A 13,695-nucleotide genomic window follows, 5' to 3' on the forward strand; every position below is an offset into this window, starting at 1 on the left:
ATACATGCATATTCATATATTTATACTTTTATAGATATTCGTAAGTTTCTCTGGCTATACTCTTATGTAATAACTTTTGTATACACATATAGGTGCATACACACACACACACTGTGTACATTCTTTTAAGTCAGTGCCTACAGTTTCATTGAACTGATAATAGTCAATCTTTTATTGAAGGGCATTTAGGTGTTCCAATACTTTATGCCATTAGAAATACAATTTCAGCACTTATAAAACAAAGTAGTTTTTAATTACTATCCTCAAGCTAATAGCAAAGCAATATTGAACATTGGGGTTTTTTTTACCCTGTTTAAAATCATTTTAATCGTGGCAAAACTCTTTGATTTATTTTCTGTCGTTTGGCTCTAATTAATGGAACCAATTATGATAGAGAAGCATTGGGGCAAAACTCTCAAAATATGTAAATCTTTCCAAAAGTCATGAGTTGCCAAGATTCCAATGCAGCTTTAAATGCTTGGTGCCTGATTAATTACTTTCTATATACAGTGGCAAGCACAGAGGGCAAGGTCAGAATTTTCAGAATTGGACTGAAGTGTGTTGAAAACTTATTTACAGGCATTATTCCTCTGCATGATTTGTTTATGCTTTAGGGATCCTCACCTGCAAACAGGAATACCTACCGTTTTGCTTTATAAGGAATAGAAAAGGAATTTTCATTACACACAGAATGTGTCTTGCGTACCATCCCATCAGAGATTCAGATGCATGAATTTCTACATAAGTAGCTCCTATATCTGTTGTAAACAGACTAAAGATAAACATTATGTCTATTAAGTCCTTTCCCAATACCTAGAGCATTATCTGGACCAGGAAAGCAAGCACTTTGACCATTGAGTACTCAACTCTGAAAGACAGCACTAGGTTGCCACTAAATTTTTATTACTCACTGTTGTCATCAATAGAATATTGAAAATATAATTTAGGCTCTATCCCAGACCTTATAAAACAGAAGTATAGGGAACTAAGCCCATTGTTTCTCAGGGGGTACCATGAGTAATTTGGATATTTATTGAAAGTGTAAGTGCAGAAGCATAGGCTATAAATCTTACTAAAGTGTGAGATCTTACTTAAACAGCATTACTTCAAAGTGGACTTATCCAAAGAGTGTATTTTATCTTGCCAAGTGAAATTATAAGCTTTTAACAATGGCCACCTTGACTTAGGTGTAGATATTCCATTCTGCTAGATGCACCATTGGTTAAGTACCTGTGACAGGCAATCTCTGTCAGCCAATGAACTTTAAGGGATGGGCCCAAGTTAGGGTGTAACCTTTTGGGTGCCTGGAGAAAAATGCTGGGCAGCCCAGGGTTCATTCTCTCTGTGTGGTTTTCTTGCTACATAGCTAGGCTTGGACTTTTTGTTATTGTTTTGTGAGTTTTCACCTTATGATAAAGAAAAATATAATTGGTCTATCTTGTAGTTAGCCTGGTATTTCTTGATTTAAGATAATTTAACCATTGGCGCAGAATCATGGGGCTCAGGTCTCCCTCAGCTTCGTTCTGCTGCCAAACCAGGAGATGTACTACTACCTTGGTGAAGAAGTTTTGCTCTTGTTTCCACAGGAGAAGGAAAACTATGGATACCATCAAAATTAATAAAGATTTGCTTTAAAAAAAAACCTCTTTAAAAAGAGAAATGACAGTTCATCATAGTTGTCAAAGATGACAACTATGCAGGTGGTAAGGAAACCACATATCAGGGTTCTGTTCTTTTCTTTACAGAAAAATACACATCTTCAAAAATTCAAAGACCCTGGATGTTTGAATGCTAAAAGTGAAAAAGATAACTATATGTATGCATATGAATGTGTGTGTGTGTGTGTGTGTGTGTGTGTGTGTGTAAATGGCTTATAAGGACAGGTGCTCAAATATATATATATTTACAAATATATATAGAGAGAGATGGCTTTGGACTTAGACAATGGCTCTGTCCTTACCTAAACCTGAGCATGTTGTTAAAAAAAAATTCAGAGTTTCTATCTCATATCAGGAGCCATCTGGTATGGGACAAAAGAAAAAAGACTCTAGAAAAAATTTTACTTTTTCCAATCCTATTTTGTCTATATCATATTTTTCATTAAATATGACTATATAAATAATGTTTAAGTTTTCCACAATAAACAATAGAGTTTCCTGCAGATCCTTTTCCTGCAGTAATCTTTAAAGTTTTCAAGAAGAAGATGGGGTCCCACACCAACAACTCTGCCTCGTTAAAATGACATCATGATTCTAACAGTGCTACTATAAGACTGGTGTTTGAGCACCAGTTGCTAAAATAGTACCCATTCTCACAACATTCTGGCCAAAACTCCAGATAAAAACTTTAAAAAAAAAATGCTATCAACTACTCAGAAATCATTTGCAACCCTACTAGACAGTAATCTTAAAACTTAACCATAACTTTACTTTTACAAAATGCCATTGCAAATGAGACTTTGTATGATTGCTCAGGTAGCCAGTTGTCTCTGTCATATACTCCTCACTTTGGAAGCTGCTTGATTGCACTTCCTGTCCACTCAAGTAATATTATCTCCCTTCTCAGGCCTTCAGTGGGGTTGAAGATTAAATAGTCTTAATTATCTTCCTCTTATGATTTAGCCAAGCCATTTATAACCTCAAAACTTAGCCTCTTTAAAAGAAAATGTTTATTAAACATTTAGCATGTGTGCTTTGCTTAGTATTGTTTTTGTTGGCTGTAATTTTATACTTGATATCTGTTCCTATTGCATATAGTTTTGTATTGGGTTTGGAACTCTATTATTTAGACAAAAGGGGGAGATTATGGGAAATCTCTGTTGACCAATGAACTTTAAGGGGTGGGAACAGGTTAGGGCTTGACCTTTTGTGTACCCGGAGAAAAACAAAATGCCTGGCAGCCCAGGGTTCACTCTCTCTCTATGGTTCCTGCACTACACAGGAAAGCTTGAACTTCTCGTTCCTGTTTCATGAGTTTGCCCCTTATAATAAAGAAAAATATAGTTAGTCTATCTTGTAGTTAGCCTGGTATTACTCCACGCACGATAATTCATCATACCTGTGCTGCCTTTGGTCCAGGTTTCAGAAACAACATTCCTACTCAGGATTTTCATTTGTTCATCACTGAGTTGAGAGGATAATACTGGAATTTTCTTCAGCATCCTCCATACAATGTTCTGTTCATGGATTGTTCTGTGAACTGGCCTTAGAAAAGAATAAAAAAGAGATTATAAATTTACAGCGAAAAGAGAGAGAGAGAGAGAGAGAAATAAAATAAAAACTAATGTATTGGGAACTTTAAATTTCCAATTCTTTATTTTTATTTAGTATTGTTTCAAAACAACTATAAATAAACTACATTTGGTTTTATTAATCAACTTTCAATATCTGCTCTCTTAATATTAAAATGTGCCACGATATTTAAAGTTCAGTAGAAACAATTACAATTAGAGACTGCTATCATATATTAAAATAAAAGAAAGAATTTTTAGGTTTAACTAAAGAAGACTTTTTAATTCCTACTTTTTATATGTGATCCTTAATAGTACTTATGTATTATTAAATTGGTATAAAATGAAACTTCAATTTAACTTGTAATGATTTATAATTTAAATGAAAAGACATATATATATATATATAATTTCAAATGAAACATTACTCTCATATATGGTAAAATTACTCTTACATGTTTATTCAAAGACAGAATCCTGTGTAGCTCAGAGTGACCTGTAAGTCACAATCATCCTACCTTAGCATCGTAAGCACTAAGCTTACAGGCTTGTGCAAACACATCTGGCCTTATTTAGTCATTAAAATATTTATTAGTGGTTAAATTCACTAGTGAGTAAATGCAACACTATAATTAAGGTAAGAGTTCATGTTACACTAGGTTATAAAAGGGATAATATGATTGTAGTACATTCAAATGAATAATTTTCAAAATTTTCAAGTAATATTTTAAGACCAATACAAAAAAACTAGTTCAATACCAGAAAAGTAGCTTGTGGTGCCCATACCACATAAGTGGGTCTGTCAGTACAATTCCACCATAGACCTCATGTGCTATAGTAGTTTGGATGAAAATAGTTCCAAAGGCTGAAACATTTGAATAGTTGGTCCCTAGTTAGTGGCTGTTTGAGGAAGGATTAGGAGGTGTGGCCAGAATATAAATCACTGGGACTGAGTTTGGGGTTGCAAAAGCCTCCTGGCATACCCAAGTGTGCACACTCTACCTCAACTTACAGTGAGAGATGTGAAAGTTCCTATGTTTTTGCCACAATGCCTTCACTTAGCCATCATCAGCTCTAATCCTCTGAAGTAATAAACCAAATAATCTCTTTTATATGAAGCCTTGATCATGATGCTGTATCACCCCAATAGAAAAGTAATTAATGCATTGTGTTTAGACTTATACCTTTCTGTAATTCTTGGGTAATGATAATGTCTTTCTCTTTTAACTTTTATATGACCTGTTAAATAACAGTAGCTCATAGCCAGTCTTGAGAAAACTGTCTTTAGAAAAGTGGTTCCTACTTGAAGGGTGGAGTTTCTGGGTTCCTGGCTGGAAGGCCCAGCTCTCTAGACCCAAGCTCCCTGAGGCACATCCCATGTCCCACGCTCACCCATTGAAGCTCCAGAGACCTGGGAGCAGCCTCCCCACACTCACAAATATCTCCCACTGCATCTCTGACAACTGGAGCCTTGATCCTACTGCTACTGGAAAGGTGAGGGGTTTTGGCTTGAGGGCCCAGCTCTCTAGACCCTAGCCCTCTGAGGCATATCTATGTTCCACCCCCATGCAGCAAGGCCATAGAGACCTGGGAGCAGGCTCCCTATAACCAGAACTATCTCTACTATATCTCTGACTACCAGAGCTATGGTCATGACTACCTCTGGAGAGATGAGTGACTAGGTTCTTGGTTGGAGGGACCTGCTCTCTAGGCTCTTGTTCCAGAGGCACAGCCCATGCCCCACTCACAGTCACCAAACAAACAATAATTAGTATCAGAAATCTAATAATATGATATCAAAAGTATAAGATATGTATCATTGGAGTCAGTGAGATAGCTCAGGAAATAAAGGGTTCTTGATGCCAAGCCTGAGAAAATGAGTTCTATCTCTAGTACCCACACAGTAGGAAAAGAAAATCAACTCTTGCAATTTGTCCTCTGACTCTGACTTGTGTCAGATCATATCCTTCAATACATAAAATAAATATATCTAAAATAAATTTAAATATGTCATAAGGAAGATATGTCTGTGTGTAAACATTTATTATTCACCTATAATAATAGAGAATTATGGACCACCTCCTTAGAAAATTTAGTTCACTGAATACTATTGTATTTAGTGTGCTTAGTATTGCTAACTTGAAGCAATGTGTTATTAACACAGTGAAGTGGACCAATTTTTGAGCCTAAGTGGAAGGTAAGAGAAGGAAGACAGAAATGTGATGAACAGTTACCAAAAAAAAAAAAAAAAAAAAAAAAAAAAAAAAAAAAAAAAAAAAAGCAAGTGCTTCCCTTATCCAACTTAGCAAGAGAGAGTTGAAAATGAAAAATACTAGGCTATAAAAAGTCCATTATGTCTTCTTGGTTAAATAAAGGTGTCTAACCTTATAGCAAAGGCCTAATGAAAAGTTCTGCTTTCCCATCTAAGTTATTGATCCAGAAGGGCTTCAGGGAGAGCTGAGTATAGTGAAGGTGAACAGACAAATAAACAGCCTTAAAAGCTGTGTCTGCAGCAAAACCTTGGCTTTGGTCACTGCCAGGTAGATGACGCTGGAGGTTTTAGAAACTTTTATACATTTGAGGATTTATAATGCTAAATATCCAGTGTTATGACCTTATACATTTGTAAGTCATTGAGCTTTGAAACCATAGCATATTGTCTAGCAAACACCTTCAAACAGAACACTTTCTCCAATCCTAGTTAGATTTGTTCACTGGGATAAGAGATGAGAGAAAACTTCCCAGATAGTAAAGCCAAAAGGTATTCTTTCCCCCAAATCCTTATCAAGTTAATAATTTTACTGGAGGAAACTGCAAGCTGCTGTCTGAAGTGTCCTATATCCATGTCTTCTCTGCCTTCTCTGCTCTCTCTCTCTGTCAAACCTGCACAACAGACTAGATTTTACTGCTCCAAAAGCCTCTGTGCAAAGAATTCTATAGAACATTCCAACCTACTGACCTACCTGCCGTCCTTCCACCTTCTTCAACTTTGATCCTTTACTCAACCAATCCCTTTTATGCCCATTAACATCCTAGAACTGATACTTTTAAGACCTATTCACCCACCTTCCTTCATTTACAATCCCTTCATCTCTCCCAACTCAAATCCTCTTTTCTTAACTCCTACCACCCTCCTTCACTCCTCCTTATTTATTCTTTCAAGGACTCTATCTCCCACTCTCTTCTCTCCATCATACCCTACAACATCCTCATTTACCTCTCCTCTTTTCCTACTCACTCCTGTACTCATGCTTCTCATGAGAGAGGATTGTGTAAAGAATAGCCTCTCAGGGAAGGGCAGTTCAGCCCCAGAGTTGGAGAGTTCATAGTAGAGGACTGGGTATTCAAGCCATTACCTATAACAAGTAGGGACTGAGGGACTCTGGGAGAACTGGGAGGCCAGGTCCATCTTTGATATACTAAATAGGCAACCCAAGTCCTTTATCCCAGGGTTTGAAACTTAACAAGTTCATTGAGGATGTAGCTAAATATAGCAATTTAGATGTAATCACTCCAGCAAAGGCCAGCCCTTTTCTCCAAGTCCAGTTTATTAGCTAAGCTACCCTTACATCAGTCCCAAACTCAGGCAATTAGAAAAGGGGGATAACTCAGAAAAGCAGGAAGGCCAGTGCCATAGTAGCTCCTGAAAGTGGAAGTCAGCATCTACATGGAGAAGGGACATTTGGAAGGAAAATTACATTATTTCATTTAAGGGAAAACACTGCCCCCATTTCTTCTTAGGCAGCTGGCAAAACTGGGTTTCCACCTAGAACTAGAAATACCTTTACCTTTTCATATGTTAACTTAAATTCCAAGGAATGACTAATGTTTACATTTCCATTGTTACCACAGAAACAGAAGGTAGAGTCCATAGCTTCACTAACCTGAGCTACTGTAACAAGGCCAGGCTTAAGGAAAAAAACTTAAATCCCCAGGAATCAAAGGTAAATGGAAAGAATCATCTCCTGTACATCATCTTTCACACAAACATACTTATATACATATACACACACACACACACACACACAAAATATCAGTAAATAAATGTCATAAAAACTAAAAAACATGGTTGTCTCTCAAAATAACATTTTTCTCCAAGGACCCCCTTTTTATCCTCACATACTTTTAAGTAATTGACTTTAAAATTCTTGCTAGAATGTAATATTCACTTGAACTTTTTCTTGAATCACTAGTCATTAATAAGCACGTCACTTTCTCTCTGACTCTCTTTTGAATTTCCTCATCAGTCAAGGATGAATGAACAGAATAACAATTGATTTTATTTGATCATCCAAATTCACAGGACAAATGCTGAACACTGTCTGCTTCTCCAGAAATGTAGTTTGGTCATTTACAGGCTGGAGACATGGGGCACAGCATGACTGCTCTCTCATTGCCAATCTTACAAAGATGGAAGTTGCAGAAATGAAGACATTGACTTTAACTCTCCCTTTTTAGTCTTTTAAAAACCAAACTCTACTTTTAAGATTTAAAAGTAGACTGCTGTGCATGGAGCAAATATCCCAAGTAAATACATAAGAAGGAGATCAAGTCCTGAGTGAATATGTATTATTGACAAGAACCAGTGTCCTGAATCTCAGAGAGTGGCAAAGTGATCAATCCATTGGGCCAGGCTCAGGGAATTAGCAGAGTGTTCCTTTAGTCATTTGTAGATGTTGACAGATTGTTCAGAAACATGGAGTACAGCTCTCCCCTCAGTCCTGACAGCTTCCATATAGAGAGTTACTGAGATTTATTGAGCCTAACTCCTCCTCCTGGTATTATAATGAGCTGAAGTTCTGAGCCTGCTCCAATTAAGGTCTCTGACTCGGGTAGGTCTTACAGAGGTAGAGCTGGCTCAGACCTGCTCCCTCGAATATTGCTCCCTTATACATGTTCTTGTGAGGGTCACTGACTCAGGCCTGGAACTGCAGAGCTGCCTGGCTTGGGTCTGCTCTAACAAAGTTTGCTAGCTCAGTTTGGTCCCACAGAGGTCACTCACTCAGGCCTGCATCCATGGAGGTCGCTGGCTTGGACCAGCTCCCAGCAGAGGTCACTGGCTCAAATCTGCTCTGGTACAGGTTGCTGGCTTGAGCCTGTTCCTAAGGAGGGAGCTTGCTTGAGCCTGCTTCTGTGGAGGTTTCTAATTCAGGCCAAGTTCCACTGAGGTTCCTGGCTTAGGCCTGCTCCTGTGGAGGTCCGGGAGGCAAAAATCTTAGAGGGCATTAAACACTGTTGAAAGTTTTAAACTTTGCTATTCGAAAAGATAAAATTTTCCAATGGCTTCTTTATAATGTACAACTGAGCTGGCATACATTTTTTTAAAATACATGCTGGTTACACAGAAAAGGATGAATTGGGGTATTGTAAGACTAATATCCTGAGACCAGTTAGAACATTATTATTATAGATTATATAATGAGCCATTTTATCTAGTAGGTCCAGTTTTAAAAATTAGCTTGTAATCTACTTTAAGATTTAATGAGTTAAGAAAAAGGCAATATAATTGAAATACAAGCCGGCAACTTTCTTTCCAACATTGGTAACAGTAGACTGGCCAGTAGTAATGCAGAGAAGGGTTTTCTTTGTCAAGACAATTGATTTGAAAATTTTCCATCAAAACAATTTGTTATGTTTGTGTTTAATTGATGACTATACTCCAGTCACTGTCAAAAAACTGAAAAAAAGTTGAAATCCAAGAAATCTTCCTTTAGAATAACCTAGGAACTATACCCTAATGTAAAGTTATACCCTTAGGATTGTGTGGACTTAATGTTAATTTACTTTTAATTTTTCATCATTTGTGGGGTAATATACACAACAAAGAAAAAAAGCTCACATGAATCAGAAAGACAAACCACCTTGGAGAGAAATACATGGTGCCATTTATTAAAATAAAGCTGTAAAAATAAGTCAATAATTTAATGAAATGATATTTTGAAAATTTATCACAAAAATGACAATATAGATAATCTTTTGGTAATGAACAAAAATGAAGATATAAAATATTACACAAAATTGTCGATTAGCTAGTTCAATATCTGCTTGTTGTCAAGCAAAAAACCAGGCATTTAAAGAACTGGTTATTGTTAACTGTATCTCTTTTCTTCCAGGATGCTAATTCTCCACTTTATTAAAGCTATTATTAAATAAAGTGTGATAGTTAATTAGCTATACATTCTTCCTACCTCTAAACAATCTTAGACTTACTTAACTTTATTTTAATAATATTGTTATTTACTTCTTTGGGCTATGGCAACTGTTTTCTGCTTAGATGTTTTCTTAGCTCGGCATACGTATACAAGGACAAATGATCCCTTTTACTATCTTTGAATTCCTTCTTTTAAAGTTATTTAACCAGTTTTACTTTCCCTGATTCCACTTTTCATCTGTTTCAGAAAAGAGTAGGCCTCCAAGGTATATCAATCAAGCTTGCAATAACAAGTTATAATAAGTTAAGACACAACCCTCATATCAATGCTGGACAAGGCAACCCAGTAGGAACAAAAGTGTCTCAAAAGCAGGCAGAAGAGTCTGGGACAGTTCCAGGTCCCAATGTTAGGAATCCCACCAGAACACAAAGCTACACAACTACAATATCTAATATTTTTAAACTTTTTAAAATTTTTCAGTGTAATTCATCATGTTGTCTTGTGAATGTCTTATCTCTCCAATTGTAATAAAATTATTTCTTCTTTATTTTCTACATATTTTATTTCAATTATTCTGCTGGAGTCTTTAAGTAATTTGGTTCCTACATAACATATCCCAGTTATTCTACTAGAGCATTTAAATGATTTTGTTGTGAACTTCGTTGTGAAATCAGTTTACAAGAATTCACTTATTAATCTGTAGAAGGCATATTGTAAGTTCAATTTTATCTACTGCCAGAGTATTTGACCTTATGTTCAAAATAATCCTGTATCTTCTGGGTATATTTTAAAGTTGGGTTGAGAAAATATGACATCTCATTATTTGATAAGCCTGGTGTGAACTTAAGCACTCATAAAATGTTTCCCTGCTAATACCCTTGCCCAAAATGCATAAAACTCAGTAGTAACAATGCAAAAAAAATTGATTTTTAAGCTGGACCAAAGACAAGGTTGATGCTTATAAAAAAATATAGATTTACATGTTAATAATGTCCTCTCAACAAAAGATACACATTTAAATTAGTCAAATACATTTAAAAGTTTTTTGTTTTGTTTTTCAGAGAGGGTTTCTCTGTGTAACAGCCCTAGCTGTCCTGGAACTAGCTCTTGTAGACCTCAAATTCACAGATATCCGCCTGCCTCTGCCTCCGGAGTGCTGGGATTAAAGGTGTGCACCACCACTTTCCAGCCATTTAAAAGTCCCATCCTGAAGCAGAACAAACGAGCCCTCCCCAGCTGATTCCTTCTTTATCTGTACTGCTCAGCATGGAGAAGAGTAAGGGAGGTTTTCTTTGTTGTTAAAGTATTTGCTCTGCACCAATTAGGAAGAAATTGAGAGCAGAAGCACACAAGTTAAAGCTCAGTGTATTAGCATAAGCACGCGACTCATTTGGGTTAGGTGGGCATTGTAAGATTCCATGGACTGGCGGGCAAACTATTCTAGTTTTAGTGAGAACACTATCTCAAAACAAAGAAAAAGTGAAGAGTGATAGAAGTCACCTAACATCAACCTCTGGCCTCCTTCCACACATGCAAATATGGGCAAGGCAAACCTCCCTACCATGTGCATATGGCACACACACACACACAAATATTCACACAAAGAATAAAGACTATTGACAGAGCATGAAAAACTCTGTTGTTTTTATTCTTTAAATTTATACTTGTGTCATGAGACAGTTTTATAATTTCTAAAAATTATGAATTTTTTGCACATAAGTATAAATATAAAACCTCATATTGTTAAAATTGTATTTAGAAATAAATTACTTTTTATTTTTATTTCCATAAAAATATTTGGGACAGAAAAAACATTTCAATAGGATATAATTTAATCATGTATATATTTATAAAAACTATTCTTGATTGGATACATGCAAAAACTGCTGTGTACATATCTAGAAGCTGCATTTTCTAAAATGGGTCTTTCACCCCACAGAAGAGACACATGTTTTAATCATTATTTGGGATGGGATTGTTCAGTTATGTGAGCAGGACTCTTTTGGAACAGATAGAAGGAAGTGCCTAAGAACTGGTAGTTTGCCACAGCCTGGATGCCTTCAAGGACATTCTTCAAAATTTCTGAAGAGGTGTTACTCTCATGAAAACAGAAACCTCTACATCAAGAATACAACATGGCAAGACTTTCATGGCCAAAAGCAAAAGGAAACATATAGATGGCAATATTTTAACCACTGTTCCACCCCAGGCCTGAAAAAAAAGTCTCCTGAAGGAGAAAAAAAAAAAACACAACCAAGGGCTCATCCTTCATTGCATAACAGTGTATTTAACACAATATGCTAATTCCATAAAACCTAAGTGAATATTCAAAAGTTATCATTTGGAAACCTTTAATAGTGAAAGTAAGCATAGAGTTGGAGAGATTGCTCAGCAATTAAGGGTTCCAGGATATCTACAGGACCCAAGTTCAGTTCCAAGCACACATATTGGGAAGCATACAACTGCCTATAATTCTAGCTCCAGTGATCTGTCATCCTTTTATGGCCTTTGGTGGTACACACACACACAAACACACACACACACACACACACACACACACACACACACTCACTCACACAAATGTACATATAAATAAAAGCAGAGATGAATTTTAAATTAAGTAAGCTTTCTCTTTGGCTCATTTAATCAGCACAAGGCAATGGTGTTCACAGGATGTGGACTTGAAAACACTGTCAAGAACACAAGTCCCAAAGAGCCTGATTCCATACTGCTTTGAAATTCAGCATGAACCATTTATATTCTAGCACAAATAATATCCACCAAGATTTAACGTAAAATGACGCATTCAAATCTCACTATAAAACTAAATTCTTACAGCATGCTAGATATTGAAGAAAAACAACTATTAGAAACTAAAAACAAACTAAAGAATGAAATAAGGAATAAAAGGTATAGAGCTTCAAATTACATTAAACAGGTTTATGGCTTGATTTTATGAAATGATAGCTTGCAGGCTATTAGAGGGTAGAAATGATCTATTCTATTTTCTACACAATTACTTATATAACAAAGCAAAGTACTTGTTTCAGGATGGCTGTTTGCTCAGTGTTCACTCTTCTCACACTTTATATAAACTCTTAAGTTGATACTATCCACATAAGGAACTGCAGACCGCTTAACCTAAACATGGGCTCAGGTTACAAAGAGACCTAAAAATAGCGACTCAACACCCATTACTTTACTATAAAAACCACAGAGTGGCCTGTCTCTGGATTTCAAGATCCAGCTGCCTATGACCCAGAGAGGGGAACATTGCCTAGAGCTGGCAAAGTCATTGAATTTATTTTACTCTTCAACTTTCAAGATACCACACAAAGGTAGGAACAGAGTTCAAAACTAATAACAGAAATCTGAGACCTTAGTAATGAGCACAGTTTACAGCTGAGCACGAAACCCATTGAAACAAAGTCGAATTTTCTTTATTGGTTTCCATAGTATTATTGAGAGTACCACTGAGTGTTAATAATCTTATAATATAATCCATTTTCTCCAAAAGTAGTTTTGAGTGTTCAAGTGTATCTAGTGTTGACTAGTGTTGGTTTAAGAACCGTGTATAACTCACTGAATCTTCTCATGAGCTTATAGAGCATATCCTGTTAGGAATCTGTGTATACAAACATGGAAATGGGTGTACAGCAATTTATGTAACCTATGAAGCCAATAAAGTACAGAGTCTGGCTTTTGTCAAGGTTATTTAAATTTAAAAAAAAAACCTCAACTCTAATATCTAAACTAGTAAGATTCCAGACTGACTCATTTACTTAGGGCCTTCTGAAGATCAGTATTATCTGAAGCAAATATTCACAAATTGTTACATCTTAATGCAAATTTGCTAAATAAGCATCATCAACCTCATTCTGGGTACAAAAAGTAACCATAAGTACAGTAACTTGCTCATACTTCTGTGAGTATTGGTCTACCTGAATCCAAAGCTTCCGACAGGAATATATGGTCTACTTTTAGTATGTGTCTCTATTGTGAGATAGATAAATCAACTGGAGAAATCACAGCTTTTTACCTGCACCAAAATGCTTGTTTGCACTTCAAAAGATAAAATAGAATGTTTTGTACAATAAAACAAAAATAGGCAAATGTACTAAGAAGGGAAATAAATTATTCAAACTCCCATACTATAAGCAAACCCTCAGGATTTTTGAGACCCCCCTCCCCGACCTGCCTGGGTTTGTTTGGCAGAAAAACGGGTTGTGGGAATCCTTTCAAACCTTAAGGCAAAACTGCCTGTGTATAAGAATTTCAAAAGAGAATAAGGAAGGGCAAAAGTAAGAGCATTAA

At 36.2% G+C, this 13,695-nt stretch overlaps 1 protein-coding gene across 1 annotated transcript in view; it reads right to left on the reverse strand.

The window, feature by feature from the left end:
- Cnbd1 (cyclic nucleotide binding domain containing 1) overlaps positions 1-13,695 on the reverse strand; it is a 236,546-nt gene that overhangs the window by 97,781 nt on the left and 125,070 nt on the right. The window contains exon 5 of the mRNA XM_038346935.1: positions 3,058-3,203. Coding sequence (XP_038202863.1) covers positions 3,058-3,203 — 146 coding nt within the window. The remainder of the gene's footprint in view (positions 1-3,057; positions 3,204-13,695) is intronic.

The sequence above is a fragment of the Arvicola amphibius genome, chromosome 11, assembly GCF_903992535.2.
Source record: "Arvicola amphibius chromosome 11, mArvAmp1.2, whole genome shotgun sequence".
Lineage (NCBI taxonomy): Eukaryota > Metazoa > Chordata > Mammalia > Rodentia > Cricetidae > Arvicola > Arvicola amphibius.